Raw genomic sequence first — 12,596 nt, forward strand, 5'->3', positions numbered from 1 at the left:
TCCCAGGCCCAATGATAAGGACCTATGACCCCAAGTTTCCTTATCACAATCTCCGAGAGAGACTCTGAAGAAGCAGGGCTGACAATTCATAGATTCCAAGGCCAGAAAGGACCATTATGATCATCTAGCCTGCCCTCCTGGATAACACAGGTCAGAGAACTTCCCAAAATAATTCCTAGAGCTGATCTTTTAGAAAAACAGCCAATCTTGACTTGAAATTTGTAAGTGATAGAGAATCCACCACACACCTTAATAAATTGTTCTAATGACTAATTACTCTCACTGGCAAAAATGTACGCCTTATGTCTAGTCTAAATTTGTCTAGCTTCAACTTCCAGCCATTGGTTCATGTTAGACCTTTCTCTGCTAGACTGAAGAGCCCATTATTAAATATTTGTTCCTCGTGTACATACTCCCAGACTGTAATAAAATCAGCTTAATCTTCTCTTTGTTAAACTAAACAGATTGAGCTCCTTCAGTCTCTCACTATAAGGCAGGTTTTCTAATCCTTTAATGATTCGCGTGGCTCTTCTCTGACCCCTCTCCAGTTTATCAACATCCTTCTTGAACTGTGGGCACCAGAACTGGACACAGTATTCCAGCAGTGCCAAATACAGAGGTAATATAACCTCTCTACTTCTACTAAAGACTCCCCTGTTTATGCGTCCCAGGATCACATTAGCTCTTCAGCTCGTTTTGCCACCGCATCACACTGGGAGCTCATGTTCAGTTGCCTGTCCACCCTGATCCTTGAATCTTTTTCAGTCACCATTTCCCAGAATAGAGTCCCCCAGCCTGTAAATATGGCCTCCAGTCTTTGTTCCTAGATGTAAACATTTACATTTAGCTGTATTAAAACTAATATTGTTTGCTTGCACCTGTTTGCTAAGTTTACCAGATCACTCTGACTCAGTGACCTGTCCTCTCCATTATTTACCACTTTTCCAATTTCTGTGTCACGCGTAAACTTGATCAGTGATGATTTTAGGTTTTCTTCCAGTTCATTGATAAAAATGTTAAATAGCATAGGGCCAAGAAATAATTCCTGCAGAACCACACTGGCAACACACCTGTTTGATGACGACGTCCCGTTTACAATTACATTGAGACCTATCAGTTAGCCAGTTTTTAATCCATTTAATGTGTGCTATGTTATTTTATATTGTTCTAGTGCTTTAATCAAATATAGATCTATGCTGATGACCTACTCTAAGAACAGTTGTTACCTTATAAGTAACACCTTTTTCTTCAAGAATCATCAGCATATATCCCCAGAGCTTGGGAGATAAATTAACAGTAACAAACTCAAGGAAGGAGAGTTACAAGATTAAAATGAAGAAGGCAGGTCTACTCTTGCGAACTGGGATCAGCTCTGGAAGCCAAGATAAAGTAGTAATCTTGCATAAACAGATCAACTGTGCTCCAAGTGGTAGCTTTACAGCTCTCAGCAACAGCAACATTTGAGTTATTCTGAGCTACTTGGGACCCATGTGTTTCAACATCTTCAAGTAGAGATATTCTTGCAACCACTCGAAAACCAAGCTTTGTTTCTACACTTTCATAATTCCCCTTACTTCCCGCTTGGCAGGCTCTGGAAAAGGATCCAGGAAGTGGAGGATTTTGCCCCACGAGAAGTGGTGTCAGGCTATTAGGGCTTGATGATTTGCTATTTGCAGATGACTACAACTTCTGTCCCAATAAACTGCATCTGGTTCTCATCTGGCCCTGGTTCTTGTGGGGGACTTCAATCACCCTGACATCTGCTGGGAGAGCAATACAGCAGCGCACAGACAATCCAGGAAGTTTTTGGAGAGTATTGGGGACAACTTCCTGGTGCAAGTGCTGAAGGAACCAACTAGGGACCAGGCTCCTCTTGAACTGCTCCTCAAACAGGGAAGAATTGATAGGGTAAGTAGAAGTGGGTGGTAACCTGGGCAGCAGTGACCATGAGATGGTCGAGTTCAGGATCCTGACAAAAGGAAGAAAGGAGAGCAGCAAAATCCAGATGCTGGACTTCAGAAAAGCAGACTGACTCCCTCAGGGAACTGATGAGCAGGATGCCCGGGAGGCTAATATGAGGGGGAAAGGAGTCCAGGTGAGCTGGCTGTATTTTACAGAAGCCTTATTGAGGGCACAGGAACAAACCAGCCCAGGGTGCAGAAAGAATAGCAAATATGGCAGGTGACCAGCTTAGCTTAACGGTGAAATCTTCAGTGAGCTTAAACACAAAAAAAGAAGCTTACAAGAAGTGGAAATTTGGACAAATGATTAGGGAGAAGTATAAAAATATTGATCGAGCATAAAGGGGGGTAATCAGGAAGGTCAAAACACAATTGGAGTTGCAGCTAGCAAGGGATGTGAAGAGGAACAAGAAGGGTTTCTACAAGTATGTTAGCAACAAGAAAGTGGTCAGGGAAAGTGTGGGACCCCTACTGAATGGGGGAAGCAACCTAGTGACAGATCATGTGGAAAAAGCTGAAGTACTCAATGATTTTTTTGCCTCGGTCTTCACAGACAAGGTCAGCTCCCAGACTGCTGCACTGGGCAGCACAGTATGGGGAGAAGGTGAGCAGCCCTCAGTGGTGAAAACAACAGGTTAAGGACTATTTAGAAAAGCTGGACATGCACAAGGCCATGGGGCTGGATCTAATGCATCCGAGGGTGCTAAAGGAGTTGGCTGATGTGATTTCAAAGATAATGGCCAATTGCTCTGCAAACTCGTGGCGATTGGGGGAGGTCCTGGACAATTGGAAAAAGACAAATATAGTGCCCATCTTTAAAAAAAAAAAAAAAAGGAAGGAGGAGAATCTGGGGAATTACAGACCGGTCAGCCTCACCTCAGTCTCTGGAAAAATCATGGAGTAGGTCCTCAAGGAAACCATTTTGAAGCACTTGGAGGAGAGGAAGGTGATCACCCACAGTCAACATGGATTCCCCAAGGGCAAATCATGCCTGACCAACCTGATTGCCTTCTATGATGAGATAACTTGCTCTGTGGAAATGGGGGAAAGCAGTGGACGTGATATATCTTGACTTTAGCAAAGCTTTTCATGTGGTCTCCCACAGGATTCTTGCCAGCAAGTTAAAAAGGTATGGATTGGATGAATGGATTATAAGGCAGATAGAAAGATGGCTAGATCATCGGGCTCAATGGGTAGTGATCAACAGCTCGATGTCTAGTTGATAGTCGGTATCAAGCAGGGTGCCCCAGGGGTCGGTTTTGTTCAACATCTTCATTAATGATCTGGATGATGAGATGGATTTCACCCTCAGCAAGTTTGCAGATGACACTAAGCTGGGGGGAGAGGTAGATACACTGGAGGGGAGGGATAGGGTCCAGAGTTACCTAGACAAATTGGAGGATTGGGCTAAAATAAATCTGATGAGGTTCAACAAGGACAAGTGCAGAGTCCTGCATTTAGAATGGAAGAATCCTATGCATCACTACAGGCTGGGGACTGACTGGCTAAGAGTCAGTTCTGCAGAAAAGAACCTGGGGGGTTACAGTGGACAAGAAGCTGGATATGAGTCAACAGTGTGCCCTTGTTGCCAAGAAGGCTAGTGGCATATTGGGCTGCATTAGTAGGAGCACTGCCAGCAGATTACTTCCCTCAATTATTCCCCTCTATTCAGCACTGGTGAGGCTGCATCTGGAGTACTGCGTCCAGTTTTGGGCCCCCCACTACAGAAAGAATGTGGAGAGAGTCCATCAGAGGGCAACGAAAATGATTAGGGGGCTGGGGCACATGACTTATGAGGGGGGGCTGAGGGAACTGGGGTTATTTAGTCTGCAGAAAAGAAGAGTGAGGGGGGATTTGATAACAGCCTTCAACTACCTGAAGGGGGGTTCCAAAGAGGATGGAGCTCGGCTGTTCTCAGTGGTGGAAGATAACAGAACAAGGAGTAATGGTCTTAAATTGCAATGGAGGAGGTCTATGTTGGATATTAGGAAAAACTTTTTCACTAGGAGGGTGGTGAAGCACTGGAATGGGTTACCTAGGGAGGTGGTGGAATCTCCTTCCTTAGAGGTTTTTAAGGCCTGGCTTGACAAACCCTTGGCTGAGATGATTTAGTTGGGGTTGGTCCTGCTTTGAGCAGGGGGTTGGACTAGATGACCTCCTGAGGTCTCTTCCAACCCTAATTTATGATTCTATGATCTGCTTTTTCTCAAGCGGATGTGTAGATTTTCCATAGGCCAGCCTTGAGCCAGATCCACTAAGGAATGTGGATGGGAATGTTGGAAGAAATAATGAAAACGAGTCTGAGGGACTTGGTTAAGCCTGTCTGCATCCCAGATTTGGTTGTAGTTTTTTTTCCCTCTGCCCTCCTCTGCTCTGAATGATTGATCAGGGCTGACAGGCTAAAGACAACCCACCATTGTTTGGAAGTTCCTTCTACTGTGGAAGACGCCATAGAGATGGCCATGTGCTGAAGAACAATTAATGTTTCTCCACCACTGCTGCATACCTCATCCCTGACTTGCAGCTACCATATCTAAGAACTGATGCAGTTTCCATGCCTATTCAGTCCTTAGCCTTTTTCCTGTGAAGGGCGCCACTGCAATGGAGATATTGTGATTTGAAAGCCTGCCTAGTGGGAAAGTCACTGAGACCACAAAATCCTTTCACACAAAGTAAAATATTGGAGCCCTGTGTTTTACCTGCAACAGTAGCCAAAAAGCAAAGAATGAAGAAAAAAAGTTCCATAAACCAAGAAGAGATTAGAGCCACAGCCTTTTAAAAAAAATGAAATTATTGTGATTTGTGACACTAAGGTAAAGCAATCAACATTATCATTTGTTGCAAAATATCCTGAAGACACTACACATTTTTCAAGCCTGTTCTGTATGCAGAAGGAAGCTTTACGAATCAATATTAAGCATCCTTGTGCAGAGATGGGTAAGCACTGCAGTATGTAATTAAATGACAATTGTATGGGGTATTAGTAAAAACTCCATTTCAACCTTTAAAAAAAGAAAAATAAAAAACATATGAGATTTAACGAATGCATACACGAGAGAAACTAATGTGTTTTTAAAGTCAAGATGTGCCCCAAGTAGCCAATAAGTCCAAGAGTCACAGGAAAAGACAATGCAGGAGAGGAAAAGGAGTGCCCCATACCTCAGATGCAGTTTATTCTGTACTTTGAGTTTTTGGTAAACACAGTTCAGGCAGGAATCTCCAACTGCTGGGACTCTAACAGCTGCATATTTGAGTTGTTAGAATGTACAAATACAAACTTGCTGCAGGCTTTATGACTGAAGTACCCCATCTCACAATGTAAAGATGCACCATGATTGCTTACTGAGACTGCTCCCTTTATCTCCTTTCTTCAGTCAGGACTCTGTGCCTTCTATCAAGCTCCATATCCCCAATTCCAAACATCCCTTTTCCTCTTTCAAATCCCACCCCCAATCAGAAATCACAACCCCATTGTCCTACATGGCATGCAAACAACCAAGACAGCCCCTGTCCCAGATTGCTCACAAGCTGGGATTCAGACAAAACTCAACAGTTGAACAAACACAAATCTGACGGAAAGGGGAGAAAATGGGAGGAAAACTACTAGAGAAAGGTGCATATGTATAAATTAATCCTAAGAGTGGCCTCAGTAGTCACAAGTGATTACAAGTTAAACCAATGCCAGGCATTAAACCCTCGTCTTCAAGCAATCCCTCCCCACTCTCAGTAATTCCCACACACCCTGACTCTCCTGATCTGTTGTTCTGGGTCTCATTTAAATGGCAAGGTCTGTAGGCCAGGAACTCTGCCTTGGTGAGGTTTTTAAAGTACCATGTTAATTGACAACCCAGTGTGATTCTTTTCGTAATTATCAGTGTCCCTTCACAAACATCAAGCTGAGAAGCAGAACTTAGAGCAGGGGCTTTTAAGATTTAAAGCAGACCTGTCTCATTTACCCTCCAGCAGAACAATCAGATACCGCCCAGGGACAAACCCAGGTTTCTCCTAATCTGCATGCAGAGACATGTATTTTGCCTATGTCAATGCAATTAGTAAGTGCAATCAGTGCAGCATAAGAAAACCCTCTCCCCTCAAGAGTTACAAGTGTCACAGAATTCATGCCAGCCTGGGGAGGAATTTGAATTCAGATCTTTTATACAGCATCATGTTGTGTTATTGCTACATTATTGAGACGTGCTCCTTGCAAAGCTTTCAGTTTAAAAAAAAAAGTTTGAAAAAGTTAAAGATCTCAAATTTGTAACAGAATATATATTTAAACTTGGAATTACTCCACTCCCTAAAACACTGCATTGAACACAAGGCGCACACACTCCGTTATTCCACTATGCACCTCAAACACCAGCAGAACATCTCCACAGATATCTTCATGCCAAAATGCAATAGCTATATGCACACCCCCAAGACATCAGTTCCCATTCCCATGGCCACCATTAAAATCCATATTAATGTTTTATCCGATTTCAATTAAAGAATAAAATGTATAACCTCCTTTATGCCTTCTTTACTATCATTTTTATTCTGTATTAATTAGTAGAGATTTCCAAAGCACTATAGTGATATAGGTGTTTACCTGTGCTGGAATTTGGCCAGGATACTGGGGTTATTACTTTCTGTACCTAAATTCTATCTGCTGTTTCCACTGGATTTTTTTCCCCCCAGTCTTGTCTTAAAATGTTGGGCAGCAGCGCTGCGTGCTATCCAAGAGCTTCTGTGTTCACCAGAGATGAAATGCAGCCTTTGTATTCCTGATCTACTCCACAGGGTACTGGGAGGCTTGATTCATGTTTATACAATGCTTTGAGATCCTCATATGGAAGATACTATGGAAGTACTGCAAGGTGGGTAAATTGGAATTTTGCCAGGAAGGCAGAACTAACATCCATCCCTACTTTTTTTTAACAGCATTATGGAAACTTTAACAGGATCACAGCATGCAAATGATTTGACAACAACAATGGAGGACGGAGGCACCAAGGATAAGACACCACCATACTTTTCAATGCCACTGAATATCCCAGCCTTATTATTACAACCTCTTTTCAAAGTTAGCATGTAGGATATCCTTTATAAAGAACTGTATTAAGGGAAGTTTAAAATGTCATTAACATTCAATAAACAGTGCTATGTTTTATGCAAGCATTAATGACCAAGCAGATACATTCCTAATATAGATTAGGCAATTGATGCATTGATATTTTACTGAAAAGGGCACTTCCAAGGTTGGCAGGCCCAAATTTGGATCTGTGTACACACACTGTAAACAGATATGAAAATCACTTCTTTATAGGCATTTCTCCTCCACCCTGAAATGCATTCTGGAATCGAAAAATATCAAATCAGTGCCAAAACTCGGCACTCATGAGCAACCCTACAATAAACCATTGTGCACCATGTGGTGAAAGGGGGGGGGGGGGAAATCACTAACAAAACAGATTTCAATTTTAAGCTTCCAAGTAACAGTTCTGAACAGCAACGTGGGTAGGGTGGAGGATGTAAAATAATCCCTTAAATGTACTGCTACAATTTAATGGTGAACACAAATATTTGCTTAAACCCTCCATCACCTGCCAAAAAAAGACTAATTATGCTAGAAGCTGCTGAGTGCCCAAATTTGTGCCCAACCACAATCATTTTATTTTCTTCTTTTCTAGGTTCATAATGCAGATCTCCCTACAATTAGCATCTCCCTGTTTATAGGGGGTCTTTCATAAAGGAACAGAGTAAAAACCAATGGCCCAGGAATAAATGTAGTATCTGAAGCTATTTTTAACTCATGGATTTCAAACTATGTATTAAGTTGAGGGTGTCCCTTTCACATATTGGGGGGTTAATTTTGTCAGGTTACATTACGGAGAGGTTTTGATTTTATTCCTGTTTGGGATCTTTGCATGGGAAGCTGATAAACTTTCTTCAAGTTCCTGAAAAATTTAAAAGACCAACACTTGTTTAAGATGGGTTTCATTTTAGATCTGTTAAGCTGAACTGGCCTTTTCAGATGCTCAGAGCAAAATTCACTAGCAAATGTACTTAGTGGTCCCTTGTAAAGCCCCCTGGAAAATACCTGTTTTTAGTATTTATGATTGTTAAATATTCTTGAGGTAGTGACTGTGTGGTATAGTGAAGAATGCACTAGAAACACCTTCCCATAGCCAACCTCCTACTTTCAGCAACCACTTCAGGAGTGCCACCAAAATTAACCTGTACAGTTTTATTTGATCTCAGTTAAAGACCCATCTCTAGTAGGGGTCAATTTTTGTCGGCCCCTCATATAATGGCTTAAGATAGGTTTAACAGTGTGTTGTATTGTGCCAGTTCTACTTCTGAGTTAAATGTATTCTACAGCATTCCAAAGTAAAACACTTCAGCCTCCTTTCCCAAGAGTTAAGAGCCCCAGTTTGCCAACAAAGCTAAAAATCTTAAACACTATTTGCAAGATGCCCAACCCTTCCAGTTGTTGAGCATCCTCAATGCCCACTGGCTTCGCAGAAGGTGGTCAATACCTCACCAGGTAATGGTCTAGGAATGGATGTGTAATACGCATAGCTTTTATTTGACATGGTTGTGTTTATAGTGTTTCCCGCGTCAGCGTGGTCAGGGCCTAACTAACTCTATAGTGACCTGAAACTCCGTATGACTTTCAGAAGAGCTGGCTTAATCTGCTTCTGCCTCTGAAAGCTATTATTAACTCAGGGATAAATTTGCACCCTTTTAGTCAGGTACTATAAATGACACATTCTTAGAAGTAATTCAGTGAACAAAACAACCCTCCCCTCCCGTTAAAAGGATCAATAAACACTGAAGGTAGCAGGTGATGTATCCATCAGTTCAGACCCTTTGTAGCATCAGGACCAGAGAGATGATATTTTGTCCCATCCACCCCAAGTGTCAAAGAACTTTTTTATTTAAAAAGAGAATGTGGAGGTACATGCACGAGGGTTGCAGGGGAATCTCAGCCTGCCAACACTGTGCCAGGGATCTGAATGGGCCAGGACTTTTAGGAAGTCACCATCTCCCACTTCCAGCACTAGTGGTCCCTTTGTGCTCTGAAGTTCGGCCACAAAATGAAAAGGACTAATAAGTGATTTCTAAAAATAAAAGCTGATTAGCATTAACATTTACAGGGTCACAAAACAGGGAGTGGGGGTGCAGACAGAGTCAAGGGTGTAGGTGTATTATTCTCACCTTATAGACATCTCCATACGTGCCACTCCCCACCCTCTGGATGAGCTCATAGTCCTGCTGTGGATTCCGCCTCATGATATCCCCACTCGGCCGAGCCACAGGGTCCATCCTCAGTCAATACAGCCCCAGAGAGGGGGCAAACAGGAATCCTATGCAGTTGCTTCTCCCTTCACCACCCTTGGGAGTCCACTCCCAGGAGGACAGATGCTCTAGGTGTCTAACGAGGGGATCTGTTCTTTGCACACATGGCTTCTGCTCCCACCTTTTTGTCTAAGACACAAAACAAAACGACTTATTAGGCTTTGGTTTCAGTTAGGCTTTGTGTTGCTGGCTCCCAGGAGATTGGGGGAGGGGACTCGGATCTCAAAAAAGAGAAGCCTCCACCCACAAGTGCTTCTATGCTGCATTAGAGGGAAGGGTCTCAGCTTCTGTTACAGCTTGGTTGACAACAGTAGAGGAGGCGGGACTGCTATGATAGCAGCTGAGCAGGGCAGCTGGGTGTTCCCATCACGCTGTGCTGGGGCTAGGAAACAGCAGCTACCTTCCCAAACTCTTCCCACCTCTGGTCCAAAGGCAGAGGCAAAGGAGAGGCAGTTCCCTGTCTGGATGCTCTCCACAGCACAGGGCAGCTACGTGCTGTTGATATTTTAAGGACCCCCTCAAAACTAATGCTAACTTGCCTGCCATAGGCCCAGAGATAGATGTTCTAGCAGAGAAGGAGCTGAGGTGACAGAGCATCTATTCAGGTCTTCGTTTAAACAAAAAATGCTCTCTCATAAACATAACCAAGGAGACAGGCAACAGCACCCGGAGGCACACTCATGTAAGGGCCCTTGGTGCAAGCATTTATACTGAATATTGACAGAACACCACAGCGCTCAGTGTGTCATCTGCAGGGTGGGGATGGAGCCCCTGAGCGGTGGGGAAGGAAATCAGGGCCCCTTCTCCTCCAGGAAGGCCTTGTTTGGTACCCAGCACTTGTGGGGCTATTCCAAAGGCAGAATCTTTGTTCTCCAGGGGAACTGTTGTGGGCCCCAGGGTCAGTCACCTCAGGCAGAGATGCTGGAGAAGGGTGACTCCACACGAGGGAGGGGAGTCTGCCCTCACCACTCATGTGTGATTGGGGGACTGGATTTAACAAGGGTCTGGTCCTGAGAGCCAGTGACAGCCTCCCCCACCCCTTTCTTCAGCCCAGAGGGACCATCCCACCCCTGAGGCACATTGCTGATGCCAGGATCCCCCACCTCACCCCACACAGGAGTGGTCCCTGTCCCCTATCATTAACCTTCAGAGGCCTCTCCACACTGCATGGACCCAGGCAATGCCCCTCATCGTTATCCCAGAGCCCCCTCCATCACATGAAGGTGGGTTCTGCCCCCCACTTTACCCCAAGAGCCCCCTCCCCACCTCACAGCTCTGGTCACTGCCCCCCATCACTAGCGCCCCACCACATGGGACTAATCACTACCCCACATCGCTGCCCGCCCGGACCCTCCCCACCACACGGGGCTGGTCGCTGCCCCCCCCCCGGAACCTGTCGCTGCTCTCCCCCCCCCCAGAACCCTTCCTCCGGACCGGTGACTGCGCCCCCCCCCCACCCGTCGCTGCCCCCCTCGGTCCGGTCGCTGCCCCCCTCCGGGACCCTCCCCACGGGGCTGGTCGCTGCCCCCCTCGGACCCTGCCCACCGCACGGGGCCGGTCGCTGCCCCCCGGCCCCCGCGCCCCGGTGCGCCCCCCGGCCCGGGCCTCCCAGCCGCGGGGCGGCTCCGGCGGGCCGGCCCAGCAGCCCGGGGAGTCCCGCGGCGGCCGGTGCCGGGTAGGGGCCTCCCTCGCCCGGCCGGTCGGTCACTGACAGCGGCCGGGCCGCCGCCCCACGGCCCCCGGGCAGGCCGGAGCGAGCCGCCGCGCCGCTTACCTCTGCCCGGGCTCCGGCGCGGCCCTTTGTCCCGCTCTGCCACTCGGCGAGCCCAGCCCGGGCCGCCCAGTCACACGAGCCCCCGGCCCGGGCCTGTTGGAGCCCGGCTCAACCCCGCTGCGCTGCGCTGCGCTGCGCCGCCCGACCCCCCGCGGTCCCGGAGCCGCCCGCCGCCGCCGCGCTCCGTGTCCGCTGCTGGCGGCGCCGCGCAGGGCCGGGACGCGCCGAGGGGCCGGGCGGCAGCGCCACAGCGCCGCGCTGCGGGGAGACGGGGCGCTGCCTCCGGGCCCTGCCGGGGCTCCAAGCCGGCCGCGCTGTCAGAGCCGCGAACAATTGTCCCCGCCTCCCTCACCCCCGTCCTGCGGGGCCATTGTGACCCTCCAGCCGGAGCGGTAAAGCCGGGCCGGGCGCTGAGCCCAGGGACCTTCCAGACATGGCAATCAGCCCGGCTCAGCCCCGGGCACCCAGACCCACCGCTCAGCACCGGACCCTCTTAGAGCAACAGATGCAGCGCCTGCAGCCAGGGCTGGGGTGATCAAAACGCCCACAAGGCGCCTTTCAGGATCCCTGGCTCCCACGCGTGCCTGTCACATGCGGTGTACCTCAGCCGCGCGCTCAGCGCCCCAGGCCCGGCTGCGTGGGTGAAACCAGGCAGCCCGGACGGGCTCAAAGAACTGACGCAGGAACATGAAAAAAGCCCCAAACACACCTGTGGGTGACGACTTTTCACCAATGGATCGCGCCAGAGCTGAGTTCCTCAAAGGAAACCTGCCCAACTTCTTCAAAGGAATTTAACTTCACAACCTTGCTAGAGGCTAAAAATCATGGTCTTAATAAAGGCACTGGATTTATGGCTTATTACTAGGGTGACCAGATAGCAAGTCTAAAAAAATCAAGATGGCGGTGGGGGGGCGGCAATAGAAGCCTAGATAAGAAAAAGCCCCCCAAATCGGGACTCTCCCTATAAAATCGGGACATCTCGTCACCCTACTTATTACAGCTATAAGCCACTAACTCACCTTTGTGTTAACTGCCCACTTCACCTTGAATGGTCTCTTACAACGTTAATCCTTTATGCTCACCAATCTGTTCCACCTTGTAGTTAGCTTTGATACACTGGGTGCTTTTCCCAGACCTGAAGAAGAGCTTTGTGTAGCTCAAAAGTGTGTCTCTTTCACAAGTAGCAGTTGTCCAATGAAATATATCACTTCACCCACCTTGTCTCTCTTATCTTCCAGAAAAGCCTCCAGCCTTGACTTGAGACATCAAGGGAGGAGAATCCACCACTTCCCTGGCAGTGGTTAATCACCCTTCTGGTTAAACAATGGTGCCTTTTTAAAGCTGAATTTGTCTGGGTTTAAATTCCAGCAATTGGTTCTTGTTTTGCCTTTTTGTGCTGGATTAAAGAGCCCTTTAAGGACCTTGTATTTTCTTTCCCTGAAGTTATTGATTCACTGTAATCTGAACACCTCAGTCTTTTTGGTAAACTGATTGAGCTCCTCAAGTCTCACTGCAAA

General features: G+C 47.0%; 1 protein-coding gene across 4 annotated transcripts in view; it reads right to left on the reverse strand.

Annotated features, from left to right (window-relative positions):
- The window catches only part of MAP4K5 (mitogen-activated protein kinase kinase kinase kinase 5), an 80,509-nt gene extending 68,190 nt beyond the window's left edge, over window positions 1-12,319 (reverse strand). For 2 of the 4 annotated variants that reach the window (XM_039535854.1, XM_039535852.1), the window contains exons 1-2: window positions 11,080-11,241; window positions 9,165-9,434 (exon numbers count right to left, since the gene is read on the reverse strand). In XM_039535854.1, the coding sequence (XP_039391788.1) occupies window positions 9,165-9,272 (108 nt within the window). In that variant the 5' untranslated portion in view covers window positions 9,273-9,434; window positions 11,080-11,241. Of the gene's footprint in view, window positions 1-9,164; window positions 9,435-11,079; window positions 11,242-12,296 lie in introns of those variants that run through there. The other 2 variants (XM_039535853.1, XM_039535855.1) reach the window with 2 other exon arrangements.
- Between the last annotated feature and the right edge of the window lie 277 nt (window positions 12,320-12,596).

Source organism: Mauremys reevesii, linkage group 4 (genome assembly GCF_016161935.1).
Source record: "Mauremys reevesii isolate NIE-2019 linkage group 4, ASM1616193v1, whole genome shotgun sequence".
NCBI lineage: Eukaryota > Metazoa > Chordata > Testudines > Geoemydidae > Mauremys > Mauremys reevesii.